At 39.4% G+C, this 21981-nt stretch overlaps 1 protein-coding gene across 14 annotated transcripts in view; it reads right to left on the bottom strand.

The window, feature by feature from the left end:
* CFAP20DC (CFAP20 domain containing) overlaps positions 1-18459 on the bottom strand; it is a 243572-nt gene extending 225113 nt beyond the window's left edge. For 3 of the 14 annotated variants that reach the window (XR_005374854.1, XM_038565979.1, XM_038565978.1), the window contains exons 1-4: positions 17701-17848; positions 15577-15666; positions 12809-12902; positions 4393-4465 (exon numbers count right to left, since the gene is read on the bottom strand). Coding sequence is in view for 5 of the 14 variants with exons in the window: in XM_038565983.1 (XP_038421911.1) it covers positions 4393-4465; positions 12809-12902; positions 15577-15666; positions 17701-17878; positions 18178-18188 (446 nt within the window). In the remaining 9 variants the exon portion in view is untranslated. Of the gene's footprint in view, positions 1-4392; positions 4466-12808; positions 12903-15576; positions 15667-17021; positions 17125-17528; positions 17634-17700; positions 17879-18177 lie in introns of those variants that run through there. The other 11 variants (XM_038565983.1, XM_038565982.1, XM_038565985.1 and 8 more) reach the window with 11 other exon arrangements.
* Between the last annotated feature and the right edge of the window lie 3522 nt (positions 18460-21981).

Raw genomic sequence — 21981 nt, 5'->3', positions numbered from 1 at the left:
ACAATCCCTTTTCTCTGCACCCAAATGTAATGTGTTTGGATACTTGCTGGTCAGGTTATGAAGCTCTGAAGAAAGAAGAACATCTCAGAATTAAAGACCTTTCATTCCTGGAGCTCTAATAAGAACACTGTATTACACTAAGCCCCTACGGAAGACACAGAAAGCTGAGCACTGTCATCTTACACAGGATTCAAATAAAATATCCCTACTACATATGTCCATATGCATAGTAGTATAGAAAAATAGTATTTTCAAGTGTAACAGCATGGCACGGTGATGCAGAGCAGAGGTTCCACATTTAGACTGTAAGCTTGAATTCTGGCTCTAAGAGTTAGTAGGTCTATAACTTGTGGCAAATTCCTTAACCTTTCCAGACTTCAATCTCCTTAATGGTAAAACAGAGGCAATAATTATGACTACCATAGAGGTTCATTCTGAGAATTAATCCAGCTAAAACAAAGTGATTGAGACAATGTCCAGTATATAGCAAGTGCTTATTAAATGTGAGCCATTATTACTTCCTGTTAATTTTCTCACTGCATTCTTTTTTTTTTTTTTAATTTTTAATTTTTTTTTTTTTTTTTATGATAGTCACACAGAGAGAGAGAGAGAGAGAGGCAGAGACACAGGCAGAGGGAGAAGCAGGCTCCATGCACCGGGAGCCCGATGTGGGATTCGATCCCAGGTCTCCAGGATCGCGCCCTGGGCCAAAGGCAGGCGCCAAACCGCTGCGCCATCCAGGGATCCCTTCTCACTGCATTCTTATGATACACCTGTGAAGTAAATAATCTTAGTCTCACTCCACAGGTGAGGAGAGTTAAGTAATTTGCCCAAAGGCGCACAGATGTAAAGCAGGACTTGAAACTGGATCTGTCCAGGTCCAAGATTATGCTCTTACTTATCCCTTATAACTTCACATGTTACCTGCAGGTCCTGCTCCTATGTCATAGTAACATTTATCAAGATAAATTTAAATTGCCTTTTAACTATCTTTCACCTTAAGAATAAACTCTTTTGAGGACAGGTACTGGGTCCTGTTCATTCATTTGAGTCCATTAGGCCCCACTGCCCACTCATCCAGATTTCAGAGCTTTTGTGCCAGGCATTGTTAGGTCCTGACATATCATGCTGAGTAGAACACATGGGTCCCTGTCCTCATGGAACTCAAAATCTACCACAAAAGACAGATAATCAAGTAAGTATAGAATTACAAACTGGCATAGTTGTAAAGAAGGAAAAAAGAACAGAGTGCTAGAAAAGAGTATATAAGATGAAACTCATTTAGTGGGGCAAAATCCAAAAAGCCTTTCTGAAGAAGAGACATACAAATGGAGATGAGAAGACTGAGTAGGAGTTAGCAAGGCAAAGAAATGGGTATAGAAACCACTTGTGCACATTATCCTAAGAAAAGACCTTTCACCTTAGTGTGTGAGGAAGGGAAAGCAAGGATGGCCAGCCAGGCACCAGTCTGGCTGACAAATGATGAGCTCAGAGCAGAGAGGTATGAGATGAGAAGTGAGAGGTGAAGGACCAGAACACACATGACCATGAAGAACGTTAGAGAGCTTATGCTCAATACAATGGGAATTCCAGTTGGTTTTTAGAAAGATCATGCTAGCTGCAGTGTGGAGACTAAGCTGAAAAAAAGGCAGAAGAATCTGGGAAATCCATGTGGATGCTCAACAGCAGGTGAGGGACAAGGTGATGGCAGTCTAGGGCTAGGAGCATAGAAGAAGGGGTAGGAAAAAGTATACCCCTAACACGCGGCCTGATAGGAATAGGGATTCAGTAATTTATGAACCAACTGAACGAGTGATTACTCAAGCAGAGCTCTTGCTGGTTCTAAGGCAACCACTAACCCACAAATGCATGATCTCTCCATAAACAGTATCACCATCTAAGGGACATGAGACACACAGGATGATTTTGAAGAAATGGCGATTACATCCACAATCCAGCTGGTAAGACTCCACTTATGAAAACCTCTTGATGTATAAATGTATCTTTGTGAAACAAAATGCCTCTCCCATCCTGACAATGGAAAATTTTAGAAGCCAGATATCTTTCTGCTATATGGCTTTTCAAGCTTGTTAGAGAAATATATTATTTAAAATAGCCTGAAGCTATGCTGCTAGAAACACAGTAAAACACTAAGGGTGCTGAAAGGAAGCCCTTTCATTTAAGGAAAAAAAAAAAAAAACTGTAGTTAGTCTATACTCGTCATTCTACTTTCTTATAAAAATATGGTCTCTGTCATTACTTTCTAAAATGGCAAAATATTGATTATCTATTAGCAACAAATTCAAATGCAGAGTTAATGTATTTCCTTATAACCTAATAAATTCATAAGGTCAGGACAGGGAATGTCTTTCCATCTTTCCCATGTTATTTAATAATTTTGACCTTTTGTCCATAAGACATTTATTTTGTTAAAACCAAAGCCATTTGAAAAATCCAAATGCTTGTCCATGCAGATATGAGAAGAGAATCTATGATGATAGATGAATTAAAAATCTAATAAATAGGGAAGCCCGGGTGGCTCAGCGGTTTAGCGCCACCTTCAGCCCAGGGCATGATCCTGGAGTCCCGGGATCCAGCCCCATGTCAGGCTCCCTGCATGGAGCCTGCTTCTCCCTCTGCCTGTGTCTCTGCCTCTCTCTCTCTCTCTCTGTGTCTCTCATGAATAAATAAATAAAATCTTAAAAAAATAATCTAATTAATAATCTCATCAGCCATGAAAATGTTTTCCCATCCCTAAGTTGGCCAAGAATGTTCATTAATAATTGGGTAATCAAGGTGTAGTCAGGCTTAACTGTATCAGCTGCTCTCTTGCTGAGACTAAGTGAAACCTAACATACCTGTCCATTTCTCAATCATTAAAGCCTTAGATACCATTAACATAGATGAAACTGTACATTGCCAAGCCTACGGTAATAGGCTCAAGTATTCATGGGGCACAAATAAAGATTATTTTTGCATAGGCAAAGAGTGCTCATCAGTAAGACTCTGCTCCAAGGTTAAGCCAAGCATCTTGCACATCTTTGATCAGAAGGCCAACTACCAGTGCCCCTACCACTACTTCTGAACACTCTCAAAAGCACAGGTGAAAGATATCAGAAGAGAAAAAGGCACTGCACTAGATTTCTATATAAGGAACTTAATAAGCTTAAAAATAAAACACAGTTTGCCTCCTTCCATTTGGTAGGAAACCACTTTCCCCTACCCTGGAAATAAGGCTTTGTGTGGTATTCTCTGTACCTTTAGAATGCCTTTAGAGTCTTGAAAATGCTTTATCTGCAGAACCAGGGAAAGACACATAAGAGCATCAAATAGTGTTTTGGTGCTGTTACTCTAAGAACTATTTTAAAGAATTATGGTAACCATGGTGGATGACAATAGAAAATCTCCGAAGTTTACTAAGGTTTAAAGTTGAATAAAACGAAGGTATAAATTGTTCCATCCGTCTTTCATCAGTCAAGAAAACAATATTGTATATTATTAACTAAAATTTATATTTTTCCAACATAAACACAAACCATTAATAATTTAATGTGCACAAAGACAAATGAATAACCTCAAATTTATGTTATTCTCATTTTATTAAGAAAGCTCTTCTTTCCCCTCAGTTTGCACCAATGCAACTAGTAAAAAATTACCTTCATTAGTAGGTAAAGTCATTTATTCCAGCAGGGAAAATAAAAGACTGAGCTTAGGCTCTGGACAGCTATTAATTACAAAGAAAAGTGAGAAAACAGCATACCTTAAATCTGATGTTTTATTAAAAGTGCAAATGTATTAATAAAATCTTAAGCAATATTCTATTTTATATGAATGCATAAATCAAATGTTATTTTCATTCTCACAATCATCTCAGACAACAGACAGCTCAACTGAATTAAAGTTGTATATTCTCATTTTTGCTAAACAATCTGTTCATAGCAAGGCTATTTAAAACAAATATATTCCAAGCCATTCAGATGTCAACCAATATTTCTAAACTAAACAACTTTAAAATGAGATATTTTGAGATCAATTTTAATCCAAGCATGGTTTTCGATAGGAGGGAGTACAAAATTACCCCTCATTTGAACCGAAATCTCAAACTTTTGGATTATTTGTTTCTGCATGTTATAGGCTGTTTATTATCAAATTCATAATCCTTTGATATTTTCTTAAACGGATGAAATTTGCCTTTTTCCCCTAGGGAAATGCCAGACTATAATGATATCTGAGAAATACGCTTAAATTAGTTTAATTACTTCATGTCAACTTGATAAGTCACTGCTCTTTAATGCAAAAACTGTCACTTGTAATTAATGACTGTCCATACTGCTTCAATTGATCAAATGTCTAATACACAAAAAACATTGAAAGAAGTTCTGTATATCTTACAGCAATTCAGTGGAGAAGTCTTGTCCCAGGGGTATGTAAATCTGAAGTACAAGAAACCTCTGGATCAATCCAACTAGAATGAGAGGGGGAAAAGTATACATTTGTATGTCTGAACCATTTATACGTGCATGTAAACAAACACAATCACACACCATCAACAACCAGAAGCTTTTCACATTTCAATAACATAGTAGAACTATAACAGCATTACCGTGACTTACAACTTCATTATAAAAGCAAAAAACTTGAAAGACAAATCAAACTCTAACAAAAAAATGTTGTCTTTTAAGGACCCATCTGTAGGTTTGGTGAAATTTTTATGAAAATTTAAAAAATAATAATTTTTTACTGTTTTTATTGGGTTGCAATGTATACATAGGACTGCATTCAATAGAAACATTTAAAATTGTACTACAGATTCCCATTAAGGCAGCCATAAAAGCATGTGGCAATTATTTCTATCCACTGAGTTTTAAGTGTACTAAACAACTTAATAAAAAACTATAGTTCAAGAAAAACAATTCTAATTATGACAACTACAATTGAAGGTTTGATGAACCAAAGCTAGTTCATATGGCTTTAAATGTGTCCACAGGGAGATGGATGCAGGAACATATATTCATTTATAATGCCTTTTGTTAATTTAACATACTTTTAATTAATTCAGTGCTCACAAACTACAAACTGATCACTTCTATTCCTCACTACCAGCTTCATCTGAATTAAAAATATTTGAAGAAAAACCAACCTCTATGGCATTTTTGATAGCTGAAGTCTACAACTGTTTCAAAAATCAATTGATTTTATATTACCTCTTCAGACCCTTTCACTTAATTCCTTTTCTCTTAGGTTTTGAACTTTTGCTTGATTTCTCAATTATGATGCTCCTAATCGATGTTTTAGAATCACTTCCTCCTAAAATATGCCTTTTAGGAACTTCCTCATGTAGGACTTCTATAGGAAACAGAAATGTCCTGACTTTTCTGTGAACCTCTCCTACAAATCTAACAGTACAAGGAAACACTTGGAAAAAAGAAGGCAACTAGTCTAAAATGCATATTATTTTCTATTTATTCCAACTCAGTAGGCTTAACAAATTTAAGTATTTCAAAGTAACAATACATGTTTGTTGGTTTGCTTATTTTTAACAATAAATGTTTGGAGAATCTCCACATACCTTCTGGTTTATAATTCCTTTGGTAAACTGTTTTGCAACATTCCTGAACAATTTATATAGTTCCCATACTTTTTTTTTTTTTTTATAGTTCCCATACTTTAACTGAAATTTAGATTCTACAAAATAAACATATTTGGTCAAATCTGTTTAATTTCTTTTAAATCAAATATCAAGGATAACTTTTACTTATAATGCTAAGCTGACAAACTGCTCCTGAGAGCTATCCATAGAGTAGGAATATAATGGGAATAAGGGATAACAGGCTCTGACTTTGGAAATTTGACTCTAGAACTGGATTTTACCATATTTATGGGAAAAGCCAACAAAGCAACCTGAGTTCTGGACTACAAAACAAAAGCAAGATACCAAAATTAGGCCAACTTAAATAAATCATCATTAATCAATCTCTCTCTGGCATCTTCTGTTGATGGGCCCTATGGCACTTTTCCATTGCACAATGGCCTCTGTATATAGAGCTGAGAGAGCACTGGATAAATGAAATCTGTATTTACAAAGGTCCCTAAGTTGTGTCACAAGACTCACTGAATCAGCACTATTCTCTTCAAACACAATGAGCCACACTACACATGTAGGGCATTTTCCTATGAACATTTTTAGATATGAAAGACACCTGCCCTCAAAAAAAGAAAACTTTGTAATTCAACTTTCTCACATATAGAAGCCCTAGTTTCCAAAAGGCTTCACTCCTAAGATTAAAAGAAGTATGACAATACCATATGGTGATGATCTGACAAAGAAAAAAAGCACTTTAATAACATTTGACACACACTGATCCTGTGTGTCAGAAATGCTAAATAAACTCTATAGCAATATTTTTTTCCAGTGGCCTAGTAAATTTAAAATGACTCTTCATGTCTACATTATGTCGAAAATCACTAAGTAATGCTGAATGTTAACTATTTGTAAAAAAAAAAATGCCCATCAAGTATATAAAATTCATAAAAATTTAGTCTTTTTACTGAAACATGCAGGTTTCTGCAGTTTCATAATCTGTTCTCTGCTGAGATATGCTACCTCTATTTTTAAGAGGATAGACCCTTTTTTCCTTTAAATATTTTAAAACACAGAGGACTGGTAAAACACCATCAGGTTTTTAAACAGTGGTTTTACAGTTGTTCCATTAGAGCCAGTGACAGTTGTATACCTCATGCACATCTCACAAGTGTGTTTTTTGTCATCCAAGGGTTTGAGACAAGAACACAATTACAGTCATCCTTTACAAGTACGCTGCTAAGGTAGACTGAAATGATTTCCTGATTCCTGGTGTGAACAACTCACTCAGGGGCACCTCTCCCACTTCAACTCATAAGGCAGGAAACAGTTATATTTCTAATTTGGGTCATTCTATATTTCTCGGGAAAATCATAAGACCTCTCTGGGCTCTTTTAACTTTATGTGTAAAACTGGGCTAACAAATTAGATATATACCTCATGGGATTATTTGTATGGGTTAAATTAGATCTATCATTCAGAAAAAACTTATTGAGCATCTACTATATACTAGACTCAATGTGAAAATGTTTTTGTAGTGAGTAAGACAGACATTGTCTCTACTCTCTTGGGACTTATATTCTAGTTCCAGGAAGAAGGTCAGGGTGCAATGAAAGTATAAAATCCCGGGTCACTGGAGGGAAGAGGATGATCAGTGAAGATTTTCCGGCAGAAATAATATTGGAATTCAGCTGGGAAGAAAGATCAGGGGTTAACTGAGTGAGGGAGATGAAGGAATATCCTAAGGAGAGGGAATACTCCATGATGTGATGAGAAAAACCATGAGAGTGGATGAATCTGAAGATACAAAGGGCTGATAGACAGAAAGGGAAAAGCAGCAGGAGGGAATTCTGGCAAATAGCTAGGATCTCAATTACTCAGGGCCATGAAGGATATGTGTCATCCTAAGATCAATGGGAATCCATTCATATATTTATTAATTTATTCTACAGAGATTTACTGAATGTTTACCATGTGTTAGGCACTATTCTAGGCGAACAAAATAGACTAATTTTCTATGCTGGGGGTGCTTACCTCTGGCAACAGTGAGAAAAACAATAAAAACAAAACCCTAAGAAACAAATAGCATGTTAAATGTTAAGGACTATAGGGAAAAGTAGAGGAAGGAAAAAGGGACCAAGAGTGTGGGAGGGCTATAAATTACAGGGCAGGGTGGGCTGTCATGGAGAAGATGGCACTGTAGTAAGGACCGAAAGAAGGGGAGATGATGAGCCATGCAGCTATTTGGGAAAAGACAACTCCAGGCAGCCAGTTACCAGCTTCCACACAGGCGTGAAGGTGATAGGTCTATGCTGTGTTTGCAAACAGCAAGGAGACCTGTACAGTCACAGCAGAGTGAACAACAGCAAGAGTAACAGGAGACAAGGTCAGAAAGTTCAGAGGGCACCAGATACTTCAGGGTCCTACAGATCTCTGGTTGTCACTCAGAGGGATGGGGCATTTCTAGTAGCAGAGAGCTTTACATTTGAAAGCATTGTCCCAGCCGAAACTGTAGGGAGGCAAGTAAAAAAAACACGGGTAGGGGGCAATGAGAAGATGAATGCATGAGATGCTCCAAGTATGAGGTTTAGTGGCATTGGAAGTGACAAGAAGTTGGAGTCAGACTCAAAATGTAAGCTGAAGAACCAACAGGGTTTTCCTGATGGACTGAATGAAGAGAAGAAAAATTGAACCAACTGAAGTCTCTTTTCTGAGCTACTGAAAAGACAAGTTGCTAACAAGGGCGATGTGGCTGTCTGTAGCAGTAGGAGTAATTTCTGGGGTAAAGCTGTCCAAATAGAAATGTCATATAAGCAACTGAAAATACAAGACTGGAGTCTGAGAGAGAAGTCTGACTTGGAAATAAATGCAGGCTGGAGTAAGACAGAGATGGTATTTAAAAGCATGAGACTAGCAATGATAACCAAAGGACTAAATATAGATAGATAGTGTCAAGGGTCAGGTCTACAGGCACTGCAATAGCCAACTGGGTTGGAGAGAGGAATATTATGAAAGGAAACTAGAAAAGGAAGACCAGTGAAGTAGAAAGGAAACTCAGAGGATGGGAATCCTAGAAGAGGAGTGAAGAAAATATACCAAGGAAGATGGTGTCAACTTTGTCAAATGCTGCCAATAAGGTCAAGCAAGATGAGGGCTGAAAACAAGCCATTGGATTCAGGAACACAGAAATCACTAGTGACCCTGACAAGAGTATTATCAGTAAAGTGGTGAGGTCAAGGCCATTGAAGGGTTTTATTTATTTATTTTAAAAGATTTTATTTATTTATTCATGAGAGACACAGAAAGAGAAAGAGAGAGAGAGAAAGGCAGAGACACAGGCAGAGGGAGAAGCAGGCTCCACGCAGGATGCCTGACATGGGACTCGATCCCAGGTCTCCAGGATCACGCCCTGGACTGAAGGCGGCACTAAACCGCTGAGCCACCGGGGCTGCCCCATTGAAGGGTTTTAAACAGAGCAAGTCATGGTGACATTCATTTTAAAACCAATACCAAAGTGGGAGTGGGGGAAATTTTGGGAGGAACCCGATAAAAATGTCATTCTCCAGAGCAGCTGAAACTTAGATAAACACAAGGCTTCAGGGATGCTGATCCCAAGAGACACACCATAAAATTCAGATGCCATTGGCAGAGAAAACAATGGTTTCAAATAAGAGCCTCAGATTGAAAGTCCTGAGGCAGACCATCTAAATGAAAGATGCTCATGTGTGACAATGCTGCATCTCATGTGAGCAACTCCATAGCACGATCCAGGATAAAGAGCAGCATGGATTTATTTAGTTGGCTAATTGTGGTCATGAAGGCAAACTGGTTACAATTCGAAATTATAACCCCAATTGTTATAGTTTCTTAATGGGGCAAATTTAACAAACTTCTTAAACACCAACTACATATGATATACTAAGTTAGGGGTTCAAAGTGGATGGTGTTAAGATTCCTGCACCAGAGAAGTATACAATCTGATCATCAATATCACATTTTCCTTTATTTGATAAGACGTTAAGTAAAATACAAACAAAACTGACATTTAGAGATGCTCAAATAGAATACAGAAATATCACTATTTAAAATGAAAAGTTAAGGGGCACCTGGTGGTTCAGGCAGCTAAGCATCTGCCTTTGGCTCAGGTCATGATCCTGGGGTCCTGGGATAGAGCCCTGTATTGGTCTCTACCTCTCCCTCTCCCTCTCCTTCTGCCCTTCTGCTTGTATTCCCTCTCTCTCATTGAATCTCTCTCTCAGATAAGTAAATAAAATCTTAAAAAAAAATTAAAAGTTGAACATACTTTCATCATTCAGCTTTTTTCCTAAGTACCTAATATTGTGAGAAATACATATGGGGTACCTAATGTCAAGTTTGCATAAGTAACGTAGATGTTTACTCCTGAAACAGGAATACATCATGGTAACTGAACTAAATTTAGAAATGTTAATTGAAAACCAATTCTCTACTCAAGACATGCCATTTAATTGAATAACAACTTCACACAGACAAGTAAAAATACCTATAAAGTACTGTTATCAAAAATTGCAAATAATTAATCTTAAAGGCATTTATTCAGGGCAGGCTCTATAAACTGTGTCATTTGTTACAGTACCACACATGCTACAGAAGAGCCAGATTAATTTTTAATTACAGGACACTGTATAAGAAATATTAAAGATTCTTCTGTTTCTTCCAATTAAAACTATCATTTTTCCTTTTAAAAAGTAATTATAATACATTAAATTTGTCTTATTTCTAAAAAAAAATCTTAAATTTAGGAAAAGGGAGTTTTTTAGTCACTGAGTAGTTGGTAGAGGAGAAATCTTTCTCAGATCCAACTGAGAAAGGTTACTAGAACTGATTTGATTTTATCAATAACATGATTACGTGCATAGATACTAAGGGCATTGCATAGAAGTATAGGTCAACGAGAGAATGCTGGTTTAGAACAAAGTCATATTCCTGCAAATCACATGTATCCATCTCACAAAGTCAATATCCTTAATAACAGATGGACCACGTCTTCTGTAACAAGAATAACCCACAGTTTCAAACATATTTCTCTGACTCATTTTAGTTCACCTCATTTATAAGTGTATAAATTTTTGTGGAAATGAAAAAAAAAAACTATTGTTTAAAAAAACAGGAATTATGAGAAAATCATGATTTTAAAATGGTAGTAAATTAATAAAAATGATTTTAACAAAGATTATCCCTTCTCTTCGAGGTTTTGTTTCTTATTTTAGAAAGAAACACTGGCAAACCATTTTAAAATTAATCTTCCATCTATAATTTCTATGGCTCTGTTTATGTCTTAGAAATCTATAGTATGCATGCTAATAGCTTAAAGTAGTAGACAAACAGAGCCTGAGAAAGTTTAGAAAACTGAATTAAATGAGAAAATCAGGTACCAAGAACAGGTCGTTTCATAATACCTGGTACACAGTAGGTGTTCAATAAATGTTCATAATTAATGAAGAAGAAATAAGTAAATGATCAACATAAGAAATAACTGGCTGCTTATATAAAATATATTACCTAAAATCTATAGTTAATACATAGGATAGGGATCCCTGGGTGGCGCAGCGGTTTGGCGCCTGCCTTTGGCCCAGGGCGCAATCCTGGAGACCTGGGATCGAATCCCACATCGGGCTCCCGGTGCATGGAGCCTGCTTCTCCCTCTGCCTGTGTCTCTGCCTCTCTCTCTCTCTCTCTCTCTCTCTCTTTCTCTGTGACTGTCATAAATAAATAAAAAAAAATTTTAAAAAAATACATAGGATAATGTTGATGAAATCTGATTAATTATTTTGAAAAATTGTATTTCTTAAATTGCCATCAGTTTACTCAAAGCTTAATTTGGTGGTACAGCCTTGAATTTTAACCTCAATTCTGCCAATGACTGGGCTCCTGATCATAAATTCAGGTATTCTCTCAAGGTTCCTTCTGCTTTAAAATGCTGATCCTAATTTCCAAAGTAAGAAAGAATTGAAAAATCTACTCTTTGGGCTTTTGTTGAAGCACATATTTGTATCTACATATATTAGATATTAATATTCTTGAAGGTATACAAGTTAATGTGTCACTGAGTAATGTCTTCTATAGTATTTTAGTCAACTTTTTTTTACAAATTTGGTCCTATAATTTAGGAAGTTCTGGGTTTATTTCACAGTTTACCCTTAATTATCTGATTTCTTTTTTTTTTAAAGATTTTATTTATTTGTTCATGAGAGACACAGAGAGAGAGAGAGAGGCAGGAGGCAGAGACAAAGGAAGAGGGAGGGGAAGCAGGCTCCATGCAGAGCCTGATGCAGGACTCGATCCTGGGACTCTGGGATCACACCCTGAGCCAAAGGCAGACACTCAACCACTGGGCCACCCAGGTGTCCCAATTATCAGATTTCTTGATGAAGAACCAACCTCAATGTGTTCATTGCAAAAGAACTGGTATCAGGGTTAAAAGAGTCAATGAATGCGAAATGCTAGACAAGTCATAGGCACATAGTAATTACTCAAGAAATACCATTACTATGATAATCAACGGCGATCAAATAATCTAAACCTTCTTGAAAATACTTCTTGGGGTGCCTGGCTGGCTCAGTCAGTTAAGCATCAGACTCTTGATGTCAGCCAGGTCATGGTTCCTGGGTTGTAGGATTGAGCCCCACATTGGGTTCTGCACTCAGTGCAGAGTCTCTTTGGGATTCTCTCTCTCCCTCTCCCTCTGCTCCAGCTCACTCGTGTGCTCTCTCTATATATAAATAAATAAGATCTAAAAAAAAAATACTTCTAGATTTTGAATCAATGGTGAAGCAGACTACATATATCTATATAATTTAATATATATATTTTAAAAGGTAATTCAAATTTCTTTTTTTTTTTTTTTTTTAAGATTTTACTTATTTATTCATGAGGGATAGAGAGAGAGACAGAGGCAGAGACACAGGCCAAGGGAGAAGCAGGCTCCCAACAAGGAGCCCAATGCAGGACTCGATCCTGGACTCCAGGATCATGCCCTAAGCCACTCAGACATCCCAATTTATTATATATTTATATAACATTTATACATACATAAAGCCTAGTATAAGGTTAATTTCTAAATTAAAAACAAACATCACTTTAAGTTAAAAGATACCAATAAAAGTAAAACTAATGTCTGTATAGTAGACCTAAAAGTATAACTTTAAGAAGCAAATGCTAAGCTTTAATATTAAAAATCTTACTTACGGATTTGCTTATTCTCCCTTGGTAACTGAATTTTGTTTGTTTGGCTGCTGCCTTCCAGGACAAACACAAAACTTTTAACTTCTTTATCAAACTCCTGTAGAACAAATATAAAAACAGTGGTAATTAAAGCATATTTTATTTGGCTTCTATCATAAAATAGGAGGTGCAAACCCACAGGAATAAAGTCCCAGACTCAAATGAGTTAAAAGTCAGGCCTTGATGATACTCTTACCGTGGAAACAGCTGGGAACTGGAACATACTTTATATATACATACTGGAACAAAGACCCACTTTGTCATTTGACAAATCCTCTATCATATCAAGTATCTCTTTCCTCCTAATGATAAGAAATTCCCTAGTTTCAGGGATTCCCAAGTTACTAATTTAGAGTTTCCAGAATTCAGCTACCCCTCCTCTTCTTTAATCTACATATTCCTACCTAACAGCACATGCTGAACATCACTCCACATTACAGTATACAAAACCACCTAACCAATCTTGTATCTGCACCACAAGTTCCTTAGTGTCTGGCCATGACTCATACGGAATTAATCATTGCCTCATCCTACTAGTCTTCTAACCTGAAGTTCTATATATCATCCACTGAAAATCAGTAGTAATTAAAGGGTTACAATTAAGGTGACCTAAAAAACTATGGTAGGAGAAACATAAACACAACAAAACCAAACCTGAAAACAAAAGGCCTTTTTATATGTGACAGTCTGATTTCCATGACTCAAAGTGATAATGTAAATGGTTATTTTTTCATCTTGAAGCAAATTCCCAACCTGAGTATTAAGACCCATTACAGTACTTCACAGATCCTTCCAATCCTCATTTGTATATGTTAAGAAATGCATTGTAACTAATGGTTGCTGAGCATTAAATCACACTTTAATAAATCTGCATTATATCCATCACAACAGAATCTCTCATGTATTTGAAATGAACACACACAGACCGAATGTATTATTTATTCCATCTACACACAAGTAGGGCATATACTTAAAACCTTTCAACAGCTTACCCAAATCATCAACATGGTCCTTAGACCACAACCTAGTCTGGTCACTGCCTGGTTTTTCTTTTTCTTTTTTTTAAGATTTTACTTATTTATTCATAAGAGACACACACAGAGAGAGAGAGACAGAGACAGAGACACAGGCAGAGGGAGAAGCAGGCTTCCTGTGGGGAGCCTGATTTGGGGCTCCATCCCAAGACCCCAGATCACAACGTGACCCAAAGGCAGATGCTCAACCACTGAGCCATTCAGGTGTCCAGCTGCTTGGTTTTTCAAACTTCAATCTCCTCCCTTGCACTCCCTCTTTTCTCTGTATCCTAGCCGTAGTACACTTGTTGCAATTTCTTAAAAATTCTAAGCTCCCTCCCGAAAAAGGAATTTATATGGGCTTTTCCCTGTGCCTGAAACACTTGTCTCCACCAGCCCTACACAGTGCATAGTTAGCTCTCAGAGATCCAGTGTCATCTCCCTGGGGAAGCCTTCCCTATGCTCTCTGCTCTATGCCCTTCCAGCATCACTGATCTCCCATTCACAGGAAGAGCTGTATTATTTTAAGCAAGCTGCTTACTCTCCCCGTGGCCTCAGTTTTAGCATCCAGAAAACTGGCATAACATACCTATCACATAAGGCAACTGTATAAATATATGTAATATGCTAATACTGGGCCTGACATACAGTAAGCACCCAGTTAACAGTACCGTTTTTAGTTACCCATAGAACAAGGTCCACAGAAAGGCATTTTTTTCCTGACTGAATAGAAGAGGAGAGAAAGAGAAAAGGATAGGAATGGATTTAAGTTTTTAGGTCCGGTGGTGCAGGCTGAGGTAGTTTCTATGAGATGGCAACAGTTTTCCCTGTGGAATGGGGCGTGAGGTCTTCTGATGTGTCAGTGAATAGAGCCTGTCCTGGTTGTAGACTGGGGAGGTGAGTAGAGAGTTGGTAATTGAAAATCTGAAGACAATGGAGAAATCATCACTTGAAAGACTAAGAGAACTTCCCAGGCGGTTCGGGTTGAATTTATAGTGTTATTAATCAGAGAGGCTATCAATATTTTCCTGAAAGTTACTGAGGGGCACAGGACCCCACTCAGAAAAGACAGGCGACTGGGGATTCAGAAACGGCTGACCTCTGTGAGGACAAAGAGCAAGAGCCTTCATGGTTTTGCCCCAGAAGTGACCGAAATCACAGACTCTGGATTCTAGGATGGAGAGGAAAGGAAGCAAAGACAGAGAAAATTCATGCCTAAATAAAACTGAGCACAGGGGAAGTAGAAAGGCCAATGGCCTAGTGGTTTCCATTAGGTCGAAGAACAAATATAGTGAGAATAACTGAGCAGGCAGCCTTGAGAACTGAAGCTCGAGGTTGGAGAGGGTCTCATTCATCATTTCAGAGGCCCCCCAGTTTACCAAGAAAGGGTAAAGGGTAAGACAGTGGGATGGGGGCTGACGGAAAGTGAAGAGGTCATTAGCAATGATGAAATCAAGAAACTGAGCAGCACAGGCTTAGCAGAGGTTTTCCTCACAAACACTGAAGTCACCTAAAATAACAGTAGGACTTGGCCACAGAGAAGGGCTACGAGCCATGTGCTCAAGTCTTGAAAGGACTGAAGAATGATTTCTGGAAGAGCTGCAGCCAACAGGGTCATAAGACGGTCTTTGAAAGAACAATAAAAACCGTTCTGAAACCTTATCAAACCCTTCATTCTTTTTTTCCAGGATTTAGGTAGCTCTAACTTCTAACATTTACCTTCCAAATCACAGACGGACTGCCAACGATCTTCCATTTTGCTCCAGGATTTTTGCCCTGAGCGCTAAAGATTTCAACAAATGCACCTCCCTGGAAAACAAAAATGCCATGTTTAAAGTGAAAGGCAATGCTAAGGAGGAAATACTATCCACCACAGTCTGTAACCACTGTTCCAGGCATCTGTCTGTTAAGTAGATCTCAGAGGAAACATTATCCCTATTATAACTCCTACATTATAACTTGATTGTACTTAAGCCCCAACTATTCTGATTTGGGTCACCTTGGATATATGGTTTAAAGAAATTTTTTTTTTTAAAGAATGATAAACATTAAAGTATGCCGTATAAACCCTACAACCTTTCAATGTGGGGTTCATTTACTTGCCACGTATAAATCATGCTTACAAAACATTCTGTTGATCTCTGACTAAAGGGTTTAAACTCGAGAGCTAGGCTAATAAATTCTGATGTTATCCGTGGCTACAAGCTTTCCAGTCATATTGCCCCAAGCTCCAATATCAGCTTTGATATTTATTAACTATCTGACCTTGAAAGTTATTTAACCTCTTGATTCTCCATCTGTAAAATGGGTTGTTGAGTTCCTAGGATAGTAGACATAAACCATCAAGCATGATACTTTGTATGTAGTAAGGGCTCAGTAGTGCCAGCAATAATTATTCAAAAAAAAAAAAAAAGGCAAATTGAGTATTTTGGTACTGGTTAATAAAAAAGCTTGGGAATGAGTAGAGATTGGAGGATGACTGTTATTCTGAGCATTCCTGTAAGATCTTTTTATATATTTAATATAAATTAATTTGGAAATCTGTAAAATTCATATAAGAAAAATAGAGAAGCATTTCTATAGACATGCTATGTGTTCCCTATTCTAAACCTGAGAACATGCAGGGCCATGCTTATGTAAAAATACTAAACACATTACTGAATATCCATAAGCTTTAATTATCAAAGAAAGGAATTAAGATGATTATCTCCGAGGAAGAGTAATTGCAAGAAATTGAGAATCTGAAATGAAAACTAAAGATGGGTTTCTTTTATAGTCTATTTGAATTACAAGCAGCACATGAGCAAATCTGCCTGATTTCTGTAAAGAATTTCCAGCTTTTAAGTCTTCTCAGTAATACAAAGATATTTTTGTTTCTGAGTTTTAACACAATCACTTTAACTTCAGACACTACATTTCTTCTTCCTCGGGCAGTATTATGTGCAAACTGTGTGTGGTTAAGAGTTCTTATAGAGTACTACAGTTTCTGGGGTTAGGTCGGATAGCAATAAAAATCTTAAATTTGAGGCAGCTTTTTTTTTTTTTAAGAAAAGTCCTTGTACCTGGTGAAACACCTGTCCCCCTCCCCCCCCTTCCTTCTGCTTTCTCTTGTTTTCCAAGTTTTCTACTGCGGCCATGTATTTTCTTGTAACAATATATCTCACCTATATTAATTGGGAGGAAAAACTGTCTTAAATTGCTCTAACACATTTAATGGTCATCAAATGGGAGTAGAAGAAAGAACAGCTGACTGCTTGGAGGACACTCCTAAGAAGGCAAGTAGCATTTGGTATAAAGACGTAGAGGCCACAGAGAGTTTAGTTTCAGCACGGGGATGGGGTGTGTGTGTGGGGGGGGGGGGGGGGGGACTGCTGAAAATAACAGCAGGACTACTAGAGTAAACAGATGGTAAACCGGAGAACGTGACCTCAGGTAGAAGGGAGGGAAGGGCAGGAGGCTAGGGTCAAAAAAAGAAAAGAAAAAAGAAAAGAAAGCCAAGCCAACCAGGGAGTGAGGGTCCAGTGAGGTGAGAAGAGCAAGCCCTGTTCTGGAGACACTAGGATCCTCAGGGTGACAGAGGAAGGCCCAGCAGTTTCCCCAGGGCGATGCTTGCGCATCAGCACATCAGCATCGACGGGAGGGAGCGGTTACAGATGCCCTCCCTCACTCACTGGATCTGGGGCGAGGGCCGCATTTTCACAAGTGAGCCCCCAAGTGTTTGGGAAATCACGGACCCCAGTTTTGGGGGTGGGGGGAGGTGGGGGGAAACAACAACAGCAGCAGCAGCACGTGGGCAAAACCGCTTCTGGTTCCGCTCAGGGGCACTTCCACGGGCCCACCCACTCCTTGGCCGAAGAGCTTCCGAGGCGTCCGCGCATCCTCAGCGAGCGCCCGAGGCGCCGGGCTAGAGAACTCGGGGTCAATGGGCGCCGCCGCCCGAGTTCTGACCCAGGAGGTCCCACGCCGGTTGAGGTTTAAGCAAGACGTGCATTTCAATCGGGAGTCGCAGGCAATCCGGACGCTTTGAAAAGAACGGAGCTGGAGATGGAACCCCCCCCCCCAAAAAAAAAAGAAAAAAAAAGCCCAATCCTCTACCCACACCGTCGTTTGCTTAATCTTTTCCTTTTTCTTTTTTTTTTTGGGGGGGGGGTGTGGTCACGACCACTCATCCAGTACTTTTCCTTCTCACCCCCCACCCCCCCAAAAAACCAAAACAAAACAACTCAATTATGGGGAGTGGGAGCTTTGTCCCCACCCTGAACACGACCCAGGTCCCCCAAGAGAATGCTCTAGCCAGGCCGGAGCGCCGTTTCGGGTTACCTGGTACTCATTTTTGAACATTCCCGCGGGGGTCACGCGGGCCCCCGACGGCTGGGAACGGAGGGCGAGAGCCCCCGAGCACGACGGCGGGGACGGGGACGGGCTTCGCGCGTCGGCCCGACCGTCCTCAGCTCCACGTCGAGCCCCGGCCCCGCACCATCGCGGCCCCCGGCGGAGCGAGGGCGCAGCGGTCTGCGCGGGCTCCCGGCGGCCCCGGGGGACCGGCTGGACGCGTAACCTGCGTAACCTACGTAACCGGGGCGCCCTGCCCGAGCCCCCGACGACCGCCCGCTCGCCCCGCCCCCGGGCTCCAGCGGAAAGGGGCGGGGCCGAGCGGCGCCCGCCTTCGGGCCGCACCCATTGGCTCCCACCAGGCGCCTGCGCGTTGAGCTGCGTTGGGCTGCTCGCCGACGGGCCGCGGAGGCTACGCGGTGACGTCGACGTTGCCCAGGCAACTGAGGGACTCTCGGGGAGGCGGTGGCCCGCCCGACCTGTGCCCCGGGCTCTCTTGAGGTCGTGACCTCTGTCTGCGAGGGGGCGAGGAAAAAAAAGCCTAAAACGAGCCTTGTCTAAGAGCTAGCCACCGCAGGTGCTGGACTCTTCTAGAAAACATGTCCCGTCGGCCTGGTCTCTCTTTGTAAACACTGATAACTGGTAGGTTGCTGAAGGGTCCTGGAATCATGGAACCCTCACGTAGCCTTTGGTTTGAAGGTTCCCAAACTCTTGTTTCGTTGAGGCACGAAGAGGGTCAGCTAGCAATTCCCCGTTCGTTGTTTAGAAGGCCCAAGAAGTAGAAGTATTTACTCAAAATCACTGCACGTGTTCCAAAAAAAAAATATATATTTTTTTTTTTTTTTTGTTTTGTTTTCTTTTTGTTGAAAATACATACATCATTGAGCCAGGCACTTTAAAAAGAAAAGTGGTTTTTTTGTTGTTGTTCTTTTTGTTTTTTGTTTTTTTTTTTTTTTTTTTTTGCTGAAAATACATCCCTTATTGAGCCCGGCACTTTCCTAAGTTTATTTGGTTACTTCGTTTGGTTTCTATGTCAGAACCACTCTTAGAATGTAGGTATTATTATCACTTTCTGACTCAGGTGAAATGGCCTCTCCAAGATGACATGGCTCCATAAGTGGTGGAGCTTGTTTAAAGCTCTGTCTGGGGGATCCCTGTGTGGCTCAGCAGTTTAGCGCCTGCCTTTGGCCCAGGGCACAATCCTGGAGTTCCGGGATCGAGTCCCATGTCAGGCTCCTGGCATGGAGCCTGCTTCTCCCTCTTGCTGTGTCTCTGCTTCTCTCTCTCTATCATAAATAAATCTTAAAAAAAAAAAAAAAAAAAGCTCTGTCTGATGCTCTATTACTCAAGGCTGAGTTAGGTCAAGGGTATAGTGTTACTAATGACCAGGTGCCTCTCACAGAGCCCCTCCTCCAGGCCAGGTAGTTCTCATGTTCACAGGTTAAAGATTAGTCTCCTTTCCGTTGAGAGTATTTCGTTTCAGAATTGATTACAAATTTACTCAAGGGCATGATGTTAGTTTTTAGTTATGAGTGAGCCTGATATTCGAACTCACCCAGAAGTCTTAAATATTTGTGTTCCATATAATATGCAATGACTGTGGATCATGTACAGCATAAAATAATGAATACTATCTGGAACCTGCTCCTTATCAGAGCTAAGAAAAACTGATAAGGAACAAACTTATTTGAACACACTAAATCTAATACCAGGTATGTACAAAGGCCAAGATGAAGTTGCCACATACCTGTAAATTGCAGTACAATATCTAGAATCCAGAATCCCTGATTTCTAGAGCTCATACCTAGTACAACAGTAGTTTTTGATAAGACTGTGTGCTGGAGGCTTTGGGAATTATGGCCTATAAACATGGTCTCTTGTCTTATGAGGCTTGTTATCTCCTGGGGAACACATTTATGCTTTCATTCATTTAATGGGTAATTTCTAGGGATGTAATATAGTCTAGACACTATGCCAAAAGCTAGGTGTACAAGGAAGGCCTGGTCTTCATGGAGCTTACACATTAATAGGGGCAAGACCTAATAAGTGAATAAGTATGTACAACTAGTGATAAATCCCAGGAATCTATTGTTAAGGAATAACATTGGAAGGGTCTATTAGTTTCCTGTGGCTGTTGTAACAAGTTACCAAAAACTGGGTGGCTTAACAGAAATTTATTCTCTCACAGTTCTGGAGGCCAGAAGTCCAAAATCAAGGTGTCAGCAGGGTGACACTCCTTTTGGAAGCTTTGAAGGAAAATCTGCTCTTTGCCTTTTCCAGCTTCTCGTGGCTTTTGGCATTCCTTGACTTGTGACTACATCTCTCTCCAGTGTCTACCTCCTTGGTCATACTGCCTCTTCTTTTCCTATGTGTGTTTTCTCTCAGTGTCACTTATAAGGACTATTATGATGGTGTTTAGGGCCCACTTAGATAATTCAGGGTTATCACTTTATTGCAGATTCTTAGTCACCTCTGCAAGACCTTTTTCCCAAATAAGGGAACATTTACATGTGGGCATCTTGGAGGTGGGGGGTGGTCACATTTTTTGGCCTAGTAAAGGGTGACTTGCACAAGTACTTTTAGATAAATGCTTTAAAGATGAATGGATAAAGATGTGGTGTATATATATATATATATATATATATATATATATATATTGGAATATTACTCAGCCATCAGAAAGGATGAATACCTACCATTTGCTTCGACGTGAATGGAACTGAAGGGTATAATGCTGAGTGAAAGAACTCAATCGGGAAAGACAATCATCATACAGTTTCACTCATATGTAGAATATAAGAAATAGTGAAAGGAACTAATAGGGAAAGGAGGGAAACTGAGTGGGGAAAAATTAGAGAGGAAGACAATCCATGTGAGAATCCTAACTCTGGGAAACAAACAAAAGGCTGCAGAAGGGGAGGTGGGTTGGGGGAATGAATAACTGGGTGATGGGCAGTAAGGAGGACACTTGATGGGATGAGCATTGGGTGTTATACTATATATTGGAAAATTGAATTTAAATAAAATATTTTTAAAAATTATAAAAGAAAATGCTGTAGGAGAAGCAAAAGTCAGTGGGAGTACAGGAGGAATCTAGAGAACATCTAAGTCTTTTTTTGTTTTTGTTTTTTTAAAGATTTTATTATTTTATTCATTAGACAGAGAGAGAGAGGCAGAGACACAGACAGAGGGAGAAGCAGGCTCCATGCAGGGAGCCCGATGTGGGGGGACTTGATCCCAAGACTCCAGGATCACGTCCTGAGCCAAAGGCAAATGCTCAACCGCTGAGCCACCCAGGGATCCCCACATCTAAGTCTTCTAGCAATCTATTTGGGTCTCTGAAAAGCATATTTTAACATTATAGCTGAAAAGAAACTCACAACTTTATCCTGTGTTAGTTTCCATTCTACCCTAATCATTATCTAAATTTATTTGTTCATATATTTATCATCTGTCTTTAGTTATCAGAAGGTAAATTTGATGAGGGCAAGGGTTTTTTCTGTGTTCATCATTATATAACTACTTCCAACTACTAAAGTAGTGCCTGACACATAGAAGGTGTTTTATAAATACATATTTGCTGATTGGATTAAAGGTACCTTGTCCTTTCAAATTCACCATGTCCAAAACATAACTTATCTGAACCTGGGCCTTTTCCATACTTCCCAATCTCATTAATACCACAGGGCCTCCTGCACGCTCACTCCCTATCATATAGCAGCCTCCAAAATGACGTTCAGTGATTCCCCACTTTCTGGTATATTTGCCCTTTGTGTAACCTCCCCTTGTAAG

This window comes from Canis lupus, chromosome 20, assembly GCF_011100685.1.
Source record: "Canis lupus familiaris isolate Mischka breed German Shepherd chromosome 20, alternate assembly UU_Cfam_GSD_1.0, whole genome shotgun sequence".
Taxonomy (NCBI): Eukaryota; Metazoa; Chordata; class Mammalia; order Carnivora; family Canidae; genus Canis; species Canis lupus.
The sequence above is the reverse complement of the archived record's forward strand: the minus strand, read 5'-3'. Positions and strand labels throughout refer to the sequence as shown.